We start from the raw sequence: 12625 nt of genomic DNA, 5'->3' as shown, positions 1-12625 counted from the left end.
TGATTTGAGCCGGCTGATCCAGCCTCCGCCTCGCACTTCTAGCTCACGGTAAACGGTCATACCCTGTCCGCACCTCAAGATGCGACATACATAACAAAAGATAACAGAAACCATTAACAACAAGGCGTTTGTCGCACGCGGTATAGATAAACAGATGAAAGGTAGACAGATGAAAGGTTTGAAATAAAGGAATGACGGCTTCAAGCTCTTTTTAACTCACTTAAAAACATCGCCTGTTAATGTGGCGCGTTGTGTCAAATTGAAACTAAAAAGCTCAAGGAGCTGGACGGCGAATATAACTATCAAAGTGTTTTCATGCCACCATAAAAGTAGGCAATCGTGATTGTTTACCACAAATCTCATTTACGCAACGTAAATAAAATTTCTTCTCACAAAAGTTCAAGCGCGCTGCGCATGCATGTTTCTGTACGATTGATATCTAGGAGCTTATTTAAAACACTAAGAAACGTGCACCACCACAATTAAACTTATTTAAAATGAAAACACTAAGAAACATGTATCTTCACACTATTGATGTGATTTATTTGATAAAACATTTTAGTATAAAACAAGTTTAGTTTACTCACCTTTATCGTCTGAGGAGAGGCTTTTCAGAAAATGGCCGCAAGCCTTGAAAGCCAGTCAAGTGCTGTGTCACATGATCTAACCAAATCATAAAATGTTTTGTCAAATTGACTAATAACCAGATTCATGCTACTTTACTAAAAATTACTTTTATTTTAGTAATTATTTTATTTTAGTAAAAATTACTCATTATTTTAAGCAAACCGCAATCTCAATAAATTTTGTAACATTTATAGCAAGAAATTAAGTAATGTGCAAAACTTATTTTTTTTAGGAAAATCAGCCTATTTAATTGAGCCATATTTACTAGGGCCATGAATCATTTTTTACAGTGCATGGAGCCTCAATATAATCACACAATCGTTTTACTTAAACATCATTTGTGAATTATCTCTATATTTGTCAGAGGTGTATTTTCTCATCTTTAGCCTGTGATCTTTTTACAAACAGTCACACAAGCAGTGTTTGTGATAAATGAGGACATGTCTTCCCTTTATACAGCAACATAATGGCTTGATCCTTATTGGGGTTTTTTGTAGAGTAAAAAACAAAAGAGCAGATCAGATACAGTATGAGCAAACCACAGACATTCACACAAAAGCAAAGGAAAGCACAACAGTTTATTGTTGTGGAGGTGAAGTGTGTGAGGTTAAACACCAGAGACTCTTTGAACATCTGTCTTGCTTTTAATCCGATTTGTGGCACACATTCATTATTGTGTGTGTGCATGTAATCCATGATGGAATAAAAAATAATTCCATTTTATCCCACGAAAGGATAAAAAAGATCAAAAGGCAACACTGCCAACACACTCAACAGAAGAAATGTAAGAGGACAGCAAGTCCATGCTTTGAAGCTGGAGAGATTGAGGCTTAATGCTATGAGTTTTCACATGGACAGGTCTGGAAATGCTCTAATCCCGCCATTGTAATCTGGGCCATCTCAATTGATAAAAAGATATGACTTAATCTGAAATCACTTTTGTCCTAAAAGTCCAAAAGCTTAAAAGGACAGTTCATCCAAAAATGATAACCCTGTCATCATTTACATTCCCTCAAGTTGTTCCAAACCTGTCTAAATGTCTTTGTTCTGTTGAACACTGAATGAGATATTTTAAAGAATGTAAAGCAAAAAGTTCTGGGACATCATTGACTAGCAGTAACAATTAAAAATAGTCAAAGGTGCCCCAGAACTGTTTGCTTTACATTCTTAAAAATATCTCATTCAGTGTTCAACAGAACCAAATGCATGCAACATTTTTTTCTACTATGGTAGTCAACGATGCCCCAGAAATATCAGTTGCAAACATTCTTACAATATCTTTCTCTGTGTTCATCAGAACAAAGAAATTTATACAGGTTTGAAACTTAAATGAAGACAGAATTTTCAGTTTTGGGTGGAGTATCCCCTTAAGCTTTAAGAGATGAATTTTCTTGGCAAACTGTAATGATTCATTCATTACAGTGTTTTTAAAGATGCCTCGCCCAAATGTAATTTCCCACGCATCCATGTATAATAGACAATCCAGATCAACAAATATGAATACAGAGTGTCCTCAAATTCAACATGGCCAGTTTGCAACAGAGATTTCAGATTCATTTCAGCACAAGTAAATGTTCATAAATCGCTGTTGGTTTGCTCTAGTGTTTTATAAAAGAAAGAGCAGTAAATCAGATTAAAGTCTGACCGAGGAAATCCTCACCAGTTCGTCTGTAACTCTATCATTCCCCAATGCATGAGGAGAATTAAAACAAACTCAACTCAACTCAACTGTGACAACAATAAAAGCACAGAAAACACATGACGCTCATGACATGACATGACTTTCTGAAGCTTTCCGTTCATGAGAACGATACTGTTCTGATGTATTTGATGAATGAAATGAGAACAGATTCAATACAGATTTTACAGGACAATTCTCCATCAGCTCAAGATGACACCAGGTACACTCTTGATCTCTGGCTGTCTTTTAGCACACATCTGACAGCTTTTCAGGGATTTATTTGACTGGTTCTGTATGAGATATTTTACATGCAGCAAGAGATATCAACACTACGTCATTATTTGTATGTTTATTCTCACTTTCCCCCCTTGACCCAGATGTCTGAAGAAATTGCTCAAATATTTTACATATTATATCTAGGGACGCTCAAAACAAATGCTTATTGCTACTATTGCTACATGCAAATGCTACTGTACCAAAACGTACAGTAGGCTGAATCTTCACTGATGTGTGTTGACGTGAGTGATGGTTGGCATTGAAGAAACTCAACGGATTTCTGTGTGAGCGAAGAGTTTGAGAAGATGATGTTGTGGAGTTCAGTGATTCATTGGACTCATTTAGCAGAAACTCTTATCCAAATATAGTGCATGTATACATCTTATTATTGTGTGTTCGCTTGGATTGGGATGTTTCTTATATTGTTGGCCAGTGACTAGAGATTCACCATATAACCGATGGTATTATATACATATATAGTCATATTATTAAACACTCTTCACACTGTATAACAAACAATTATACACACAGACATCAGCTTCACTTTGACACTGCCTCTCTCTCTCGAGCTCTCTCTCTCTCTCTCATATCTCCACACAGGTTTACACATCTCTCCTCATGCCGTTTCTATATCTCCAGATCAGATGAGAATTTAGTTTGTGTTGGATGTTATAAAGGGTTTGTTTCGGATGTTTATCAAATCTGGACTCAATGCTTCTTGAACAAAGAACTGCACATCAATTGAACATCATCCTGTAGGTAAGAGCAGTTCATGTCAAATACATTTTGAGTCATTCTTTGTCTGTACTCACTGCATGTCCTGATTGAGGAAATGATCTGGAATAATGAATGTGACTTCACCCAATGCTTTAAAATAGATGAACTGAAAGAGTTAAATGCTGATTGTCAATAACCGTGATATCAAAAACCATGATTATGGATATTGTGTTCATTCTACACATATCACAATATTGTGAATCATTTCTGCCTCCCTATATTCATATTCTGGGTGTGAATTTTTGAGATGACAGTGTGAATGTGACTCCGTAAAGCTCATTGATTGTGTGTGTGCGTGTGCGTGTGTGTTTCACAATGTGACAAACAGGACTCACAAGTCATTGACATGAGCGTCTCTGCACTGCAGGATATATGAACATTAAATCATTTCATCTTTCACATTCACTCAAACACATCTCTTCATCTCTCTCTCTCTCTCTCTCTCTCTCTCTCTCTCTCTCTCTGACACTGAACAGACTGCTAATGTCTACAGCCATCTGCCGTCTCTCTCATACAGTATCTCACATGTATCCCTGCATTGAAGCATTGATCACTGACTGCTGAAAAACTAAACTAGTGGAACACAGCTGAAGTGGTTTGTGAATGTCCTCTTTCTCACCCCCTCTCTCTCGCCTCTTCTTCTGACTTTATGGAGTGTAATTGGTTCACTCAGTGAGTTTCAAGGACCATGTTTAGTGCGTAAGCAATCAAAAAACAAGATTACTCATTTCCATCAACTATATCTTACCAAACAAATATATGACTGTAATACTTTCTGTTGAAATCCAAATCTGAGGTTCATTTGAGAGCAGTATGTAATGCTGCTGCCAAGATTTTGCTTGTAAAGTATAATGAACTCTTAAAGCGATGAAAATTCTGTCATGAATCACTCACCCGGAAGTCGTTCCACATCCGTGAAACCTTTGTTCATCTTCAGAACGTGTGAGGTTCCTGTGTCAGCTCCACAGGCATGCAAGCTTTAGGATCTCATGAAAACTGATCTGAATTTGTGTTACGGTCGTGGAACGACTTGAGGGTGGGAAATTCATTACAGAATTTTCATTCTAACCCTTTAAGTGATAATGATTAACAACATGGAAGAGTTCATTTTCCCCCATTGTTTCGATTCTTTAGGTGATGCGTGACGCTTGAGGGAAAGGGGAATCTAAGGGGGCTTTACAATGGATTCCTGGACATTTTCATTCTCGCCGAGTAACCTGCAGAGGAACGTCTCAGAGTTCCTCGTGTTTGATGGCGATAAGTTGGGCAACATTTCCGAAGAAGGACCAAGAAATGAATCGGACCACAACTTGACTAGAACTACCACAGTAGTCATCACCTTCATGTATTTTGTGGTATGTGCAGTCGGTCTCTGCGGAAATGCTCTGGTCATCTATGTCATCCTGCGATATGCCAAGATGAAGACTGTTACAAACATCTACATCCTAAACCTGGCTGTGGCAGATGTGATGTTCATGTTGAGTTTGCCCTTCATCGCCACTCAGCTGGCACTCGTGCATTGGCCGTTTGGGTGGGCTCTGTGCAGGGTGGTCATGACGGTGGATTCTCTCAATCAGTTCACCAGCATTTTCTGCCTGATGGTGATGAGCATCGATCGGTATTTGGCCGTGGTGCACCCCATAAAATCCACCAAGTGGAGGAAGCCGAACGTCGCCAAGATCATAAACCTGACTGTATGGGTGGTGTCGCTCCTAGTTAACCTTCCGATCGTCATCTACAGCGGCTTGATCACCCAGCCGGACGGCTGCTTCTGCACCATTGTATGGCCGGAGCCGCAGGAGGCCTACTACACAGCCTTCATGTTCTACACCTTCATCCTGGGCTTTTTTCTGCCACTCGTGGTCATTTGTCTGTGCTATTTTCTCATTATCATCAAAGTGAAGTCCTCGGGCATCAGGGTTGGCTCCACCAAACGGAAGCGCTCGGAGAGGAGGGTGACGCGCATGGTGTCCGTCGTGGTCGCTGTCTTTGTGTTCTGCTGGCTGCCCTTCTACGTCTTTAATGTGACATCTGTTACTGGAACCATCAGCACGACACCCTTCTTAAGGAGCATGTTCGCCTTCGTGGTGGTGCTGGGATATGCCAATAGCTGCGCAAACCCCATATTATATGCATTCTTGTCAGAGAACTTCAAGAAAAGTTTCCAGAATGTCCTGTGTCTGAAAAAGGTGTCTGGTCAGAACGACATTGAGCGTACTGACAGCAGACAGGACAAGTTACACATGTTGAACGATCCGACGGAAACTCAAAACACGCTGCTTAATGGAGACCTACAGACCAGCATCTGATAAACGACGACAGACCGCAAGCTGTAGATGTGAACTGCAGAACTGTGTATTCTTCCGCACTGGTGTCCAGGTTTGGATTGAAAAGGCAGACGATCAAGCCCAGCAAGAAGCCCAGCTTTCTATTGTAAAGTCTAAAGTAACTTCCCACATGCATCTTACAGTATGCTGTTTGTGAGTTACACAGCTCATGCCTGCAGTGTAAATGTAGTTTTTTTTACTTGCTTAAGAATATCTTGCAAATCACTCCATGCTTCCATTTTTACTATCTAAAAAATCTCTGTTCTTAAGCAAACGTGATCATTTGACTCTCTGATGCATTCAGGGTTTAAATTAAAGTCAGGGTGAGATTTTTTATGCTATGCTGGTTGAAAGTCTGTTCACATCCTGATGGCAATCTCCAAGTAAAGTGATTGAATATCTTTATAGAAATATAAGCGCTCTGTGAAAGACACTGGACCATAAAATGTTTGTCCGTTCTGTCCAAATGCCATGATTTGCATGACTCTACACACCCTGCTCACACAGATAATCTTATGTCAGACGTTCAAAGCTAGCGTTAGCCTCAGTTTTCAGCTTTCACTCAGTTTGCTGGTAAAGTTTATGTACTGTACTTGGCACATATTCAGCGCAAATATTGGATTGATTGGTTGTGTGTGCGTGCGTGCGTGCGTGTGTGTGCGCGTGTGTTTGTGTGTGCGTGCGTGTCTGATGACCACTCTCTCCTTTTACCTTGGAACACCAGCTAATGAATTTCACCTTAATTATATAAAGTCATATAAATGGATCATACAATAAGAACAAAACATTTAAATGCAATAAGGAGATCGTCTGGTTTATCTGATGGATTTTGTGAGATTCGGCTAACATGTAGAGCCTTTTAGCATACTATCAACACAAGGAATACACAGATGTAATAAAATAGAATTACTGAACAATTGACATACAAGAGTATCTAACAGCACTACTATTGTACAGTAAATGATACTCAAATAGGATAGAGGATAGAGAATGAAGTGCACGGATAGAAAATTGAAGTGAATGTTCTCTGTATGAGGCGAATACCATTATCTGTTAAACAAACGATAGTCTCTAACATAAGATCAAAACAAACTGACAGAAAGAGGTTAGGTTAGTATTATTGTTTCTCTGTGGTCGTGAGAAGTCCGGTGGTGTGACGTCTTCCACTGGTCAGACTGGGCTGTGCTGCGGTGGGGAAGGAGATGGATTCTGTTTAACAGCCTTAAACACAAAGCGCTGTGGGATGCTGATCTCCTGAAGCACCAAGAGGGTCTGACCAATCTGGAACACGCAGAAGAGGCCGGAAGCTGGTGCAGAAGGTTCTTAACGATCTGGAACACATAGATAAAGATACCTCGAAGTCAAGGTATGCTCCCCTGAGCTCAACCTTGTTGCAAACGTTTCCTTGCTTTCCTTGCTTATTATGTTATGATAAATATTTGATAAAATACTGTTAATTCTTAGCTTTAGGACTAAATGTTCAACACTCATTTTTAAGCGAATATATGATGTATTAAAAGAATTACTGTTGTATTTTACATTGACAGCTTGTATAGCTGTCAGTAACCTCGTCACTTCCTGTTTGCTGAGAGCGCGTGGTTTGAGTCGGAGCTCTTTCAAACTTATTCTTAATACATCTTTTATTCTTGTTATATCTTAAGACTTGTGTTTTAAATTGTTATTCTCCGAGGGTAAAACATATCCTTAAATATATCCCATACCAAAAATCGTACTTAAACGCACAGATAATTTATTTTTATCGGATCACTCGCTATTAGCCTCAGGCTGTTAGCATTCCCAGCCTGCCTGCTTACTGCTTAACACACTGTTCTCATTATTAAATCACTGATGGCTAATGTTTCAGATGTGTCTGTACCTCTGTGTGCAGATGAGGAAACGATCGCACTTCAGTCGGAACTGGAGGCTGTGGAGAAGCAGATCCAGGATCTACTAGAGAAGCAGTCACGGCTGCGAGAACGAAAAACGGCGCTGGAAACATCCAGAGCCGACGCTCGCAAATCCGCGGTAAGTTTTCATCGCGATTTTAATACTCCTTCCACTTCTACTCCGCGTGTTTCTCTGCACAGAGCCCAGGCTTCGAGAACACGGTCAGCCCAAATGAACTTCACTCCTGCACCGGCACACCCACGGCGAAAGGCGCGAGCCAGGACTGGAGCGATGACCCAACCGCCGCCACCGGTCTTCGAGATCCCGACCAGGAACCGCTTTGCCGCCCTCTGCGAGACGGAATGCAACGCTGTGGTCATCGGAGACTCAATCGTCCGGAACGTACGCGCTTCCTCCACTAAAGGTAAGGTGCGCACTCATTGTTTTCCTGGCGCCCGTGTTCTTGATGTCTCTGCGCAGGTACCTGCGATCCTGAAGGACGATGCTAACGTCGGAGCTGTCGTGCTGCACGCGGGGGTGAATGACGTCAGGATGAGGCAGTCGGAGATCCTGAAGAGGGACTTCAGGAGTCTGATCGAGACGGTACGCAACGCATCGCCCACGGCGAGGATCATCGTATCAGGGCCGCTTCCTACCTACCGACGAGGGAATGAAAAGTTCAGTAGACTATTTGCTCTAAATAAATGGTTGATGTCATGGTGTATTGAACAGAAGCTGCTCTTTGTTGATAATTTTGATCTGTTCTGGGAGCGACCTAGGCTCTTCCGCCCTGACGGCCTGCACCCCAGCAGCATCGGAGCGGTTCTTCTGTCTGACAACATCTCAAAGACGCTACGCACCGCTTGACTACGTCTCCCAGCGGTAAGTCAAAACTTCAACCATAGTCTGTGTTCCTCCCACTCATCTGTTAGAAATGTTACTGCTTCCAAATGCATAGAGACTGTGTCTGTCCCCCGAATAATACTACAAAATAACAAAATAGCCAAATCTCAGAGAAAAAATCTAATCGTGATTAAACCTGAGGACAATGTAATAAACGACCAAAACAAACTCATAAAGTTCGGCCTACTTAATATTAGATCACTAAATTCAAAAGCAGTTATTGTAAATGAAATGATCACAGACAACAATTTTGATATACTTTGCCTTACCGAAACCTGGCTTAAACCAAATGATTATTACGGTCTAAATGAGTGTACACCACCAAGCTACTGTTATATGCATGAGCCACGTCCGGTTGGTCGAGGTGGCGGTGTCGCAACAATCTTTAGAGACTTTCTTACTGTAACTCAGAGAACGGAGCATAAATTTAAATCATTTGAAGTGCTTGCGTTGAACATAATTGTTCCAATTGACAGTAAAAAACCATTGCTTTCTTGTACGTTGGCTACAGTGTATAGACCCCCTGGTCCCTACACTGATTTTCTGAAAGAGTTTGCGGACTTCCTATCGGACCTATTGGTTAACGTTGATAAAGTACTAATTGTCGGAGACTTTAATATCCACGTAGATAGTGCTAACGATGCATTAGCAGTGGCGTTTACAGAGCTATTACACTCTTTTGGAGTAACACAACACATCAATGGACCCACTCATCGATTTAATCATACACTAGACTTGATTATATCTCACGGAGCCGATCTAACCAATATAGATATTATACCTCAAAGCGACGATGTCACTGATCACTATCTTATAACATGTACACTGCGCACTGCAGAAATCAGCCGTTTAACTCGTTATCGACAGGGTAGAACAATTACCTCGACTACTAAAGATAGTTTCACAAAGAGCTTGCCAGATCTGACTCCTTTAATAACCATACCAATAAATATAGAATCGCTCGATGACATGACCAGCAAATTGGGCACTATTTTCTCTAATACATTAGAAGCTGTCGCACCTATGAAGTCAAAAAAGATTAATGAGAAAAACGCAGCACCATGGTACAATAGCACCACTCGCGCCCTTAAAAGAGAAACACGTAAACTGGAGCGCAAATGGAAACAAACCCAATTAGAGGTCTTTAAAATTGCGTGGAAAGAGAGTGCAAACTGTTATAAAAAGGCACTAAAAGCAGCAAAGGCTGAGCACCTCCGTAACCTCATAGAAACTAACAAAAACAATCCAAGGTTTTTATTTAGTACAGTTGCTAAACTAACAAATAAACAGACTTCACCTGACCTGGGTATTCCGCCGCACCTTGGTAGCAATGATTTCATGAATTTTTTTACAGAGAAAATCGAAAACATACGAGACAAAATAGTAAAAACTCAACCTCCAAGTCTGTCCTATAAATTAGTACCAACCATCGCCCCAAAAGAAAGGCTACAGTGTTTTTCACCTATAAAACAGGAAGATTTAATTAAACTTATTGCAACATCTAAACCTACAACTTGCTTATTAGACCCCATACCAACTAAATTATTAAAAGAGTTATTACCCGTTGCAATTGAGCCCATTTATAACATTATCAACTCGTCAATTAATCTAGGCCATGTCCCAGGACCCTTTAAACTGGCCGTCATTAAGCCTCTTATCAAGAAACCAAACTTAGACCCCAATGAACTAGGAAACTATAGACCGATTTCAAATCTCCCTTACCTGTCTAAAATACTAGAAAAAGTAGTGTCCACTCAGTTGTGCTCTTTCTTACAAAATAATGACATACACGAAAAATTCCAGTCAGGCTTTAGACCGCATCATAGTACTGAAACTGCGCTCGTTAAAATTACAAACGACCTGCTTATAGCATCAGATAAAGGTAACATCTCACTCCTAGTCCTGCTCGACCTTAGTGCTGCGTTCGATACTGTAGACCATAAAATACTTCTAGATCGCTTACACAATTATACCGGTATTCAGGGACAGGCACTACAATGGTTCAGATCTTACTTATCAGACAGACATCAATTTGTCCATTTAAATGGGGAATCATCAAATCTAACGCAAGTAAATTATGGATTACCTCAGGGATCGGTTTTAGGACCCTTGCTATTCTCCATATACATGCTGCCCCTTGGAAACATTATTAGAAAACATGGAATTAGCTTCCACTGTTATGCAGATGATACTCAGCTATATATCTCATCAAGACCAGATGATTCCTTCCAACTATCCAAATTGGCAGAGTGCATCGACGATATAAAGCATTGGATGACTTGTAATTTCCTTCTTTTAAATTCTAATAAAACAGAAATATTACTTATCGGACCAAAGACACGTGAGCAGAATATTTCGGATTATGACCTGCAAATTGAAGGCTGCACTGTTACTCCAACAAATACAGTTAAAGACCTTGGCGTTATATTAGACAGCAACCTGTCATTTAAAAATCACATCTCAAATGTCACAAAAACAGCCTTCTTCCACCTTAGAAATGTTGCCAAATTGCGAAATATTTTATGTGTGGCTGACGCAGAGAAGCTTATTCATGCATTTGTGACCTCAAGACTTGACTACTGTAATGCACTGCTTAGTGGTTGTCCTGCAGCATCAATAAACAAACTACAGTTAGTTCAGAATGCAGCTGCCAGAGTTCTAACCAGGTCCAGAAAATACGATCACATAACCCCAATGTTATCAACCCTTCACTGGTTACCCATTAAGTATCGTATTGACTTTAAAGTTCTTTTAATTACTTATAAAGCCTTAAACGGTTTAGCCCCTACCTACATAACAGAGCTTCTACCACACTACAACCCATCACGCTCTCTAAGATCTCAAAACTCCAGACTTTTGATAACACCTAGAATAACTAAATCCACCAAAGGGGGTAGAGCTTTCTCATACGTAGCACCTAAACTCTGGAATAGCCTCCCCGATACTATTCGAGGGTCAGACACACTCTCCCAATTTAAATCTAGATTAAAGACACATCTTTTCAGCCAAGCATTCACTAATACATAGCTAATGAACAGCAGCTACGCTAATTATTCTCTTTCTGTTTCTGCCCTCGCCTCGGGATGCCCATCCCGAGGTAGGGAGAGATTCCGCCAGACCCAGATGAACGTCATATGCCCATCCACAACTAGAGATTACGCCAGCTACATCTGAAAATCCCGTGCCATCCTCCTGCGAGAGCCTGCGGACTGACTGACCATCCAGCTCCATCCAAGGCAATTCCATCACCACCCAAGAAAAAGGCGACCATCTGGCCGGCCCAGCTCAGACAATTCCATCCCCAACCGAGAGCAAAGACGGACTACCTGTCACATAAATGCTAAATTTACAATACTTGGTATTTAATGCTAAACTTACATCACACGACAGCAGTTTGAAGTTATGGCTGCACTCAGTGACTTTGATTGGAGGTAGCTGGGTGGGTGTTGTAGGGAGTGGGGGGGCTTGTTGGTTGTGGTTCGGGGCGTTTCATTTGTTGGGACTGTGTGGGTCTGGTCTGGTTGGTCTTGTTTTGTGGTCGATGTCGGACAACAGAGGAATAAAGTTAATTATGCCATTACTACTTTTCCCTGGTTGTTCCTCTGTTGTCTGTTGTTGATCGCGGAATGGGACCGGGTTGGACCTGCACGGTTTCGGCGGGTGGGGCTTCCTGGGTCGCGGCTCGTGGGCTCTCCCTGTTCTTCGTGGACGTTGCTCGGTGGCTTTGGTCGGGGTCACTGAGTGCAGCTATGACACGTCAGAGGAGATCTGGCCCTCCCGGCTGAGCCTGGTTTCTCCCGAGGTTTTTTTTTCTCCATTATTCAGCATTGGAGTTTGGGTTCCTCGCCACAGCAGAGCAGTGCAGTGTTGGCTTGCTCACCGGGAGACTGCATTTATTTATTTATTTATTCATTTATTTATTAGATATTATTTATTATAATGATCTTGCTTGGTCTATAAACACCATGCACTGTGCTGTGTTTTACCTTTCTGTGTTTTTCTTATTTGCTCCTGTAAAGCTGCTTTGGAACAATGCACATTGTGAAAAGCGCTATATAAATAAAATTGAATTGAATTGAATTGTATAAACTTGAATGAACTAAAGGTAACTGTCAGAGAAAACCAAGATATTTTTCATCGTCACAGT

At 41.0% G+C, this 12625-nt stretch overlaps 1 protein-coding gene across 6 annotated transcripts in view; it reads left to right on the top strand.

The window, feature by feature from the left end:
- Positions 1-7678, top strand: part of sstr2b (somatostatin receptor 2b) — a 35969-nt gene extending 28291 nt beyond the window's left edge. Inside the window, exons 1-3 of one of the 6 annotated variants that reach the window (XM_057326903.1) lie at positions 2825-3343; positions 3838-3956; positions 4496-5674. In XM_057326903.1, coding sequence (XP_057182886.1) covers positions 4543-5670 — 1128 coding nt within the window. In that variant the 5' untranslated portion in view covers positions 2825-3343; positions 3838-3956; positions 4496-4542 and the 3' untranslated portion in view covers positions 5671-5674. Of the gene's footprint in view, positions 1-2805; positions 3344-3837; positions 3957-4495; positions 5675-7576 lie in introns of those variants that run through there. The other 5 variants (XM_057326901.1, XR_008962233.1, XM_057326904.1 and 2 more) reach the window with 5 other exon arrangements.
- Positions 7679-12625: the final 4947 nt, after the last annotated feature.

This window comes from Triplophysa rosa, unplaced genomic scaffold (assembly GCF_024868665.1).
Source record: "Triplophysa rosa unplaced genomic scaffold, Trosa_1v2 scaffold143_ERROPOS450313, whole genome shotgun sequence".
NCBI lineage: Eukaryota > Metazoa > Chordata > Actinopteri > Cypriniformes > Nemacheilidae > Triplophysa > Triplophysa rosa.
The sequence above is the reverse complement of the archived record's forward strand: the minus strand, read 5'-3'. Positions and strand labels throughout refer to the sequence as shown.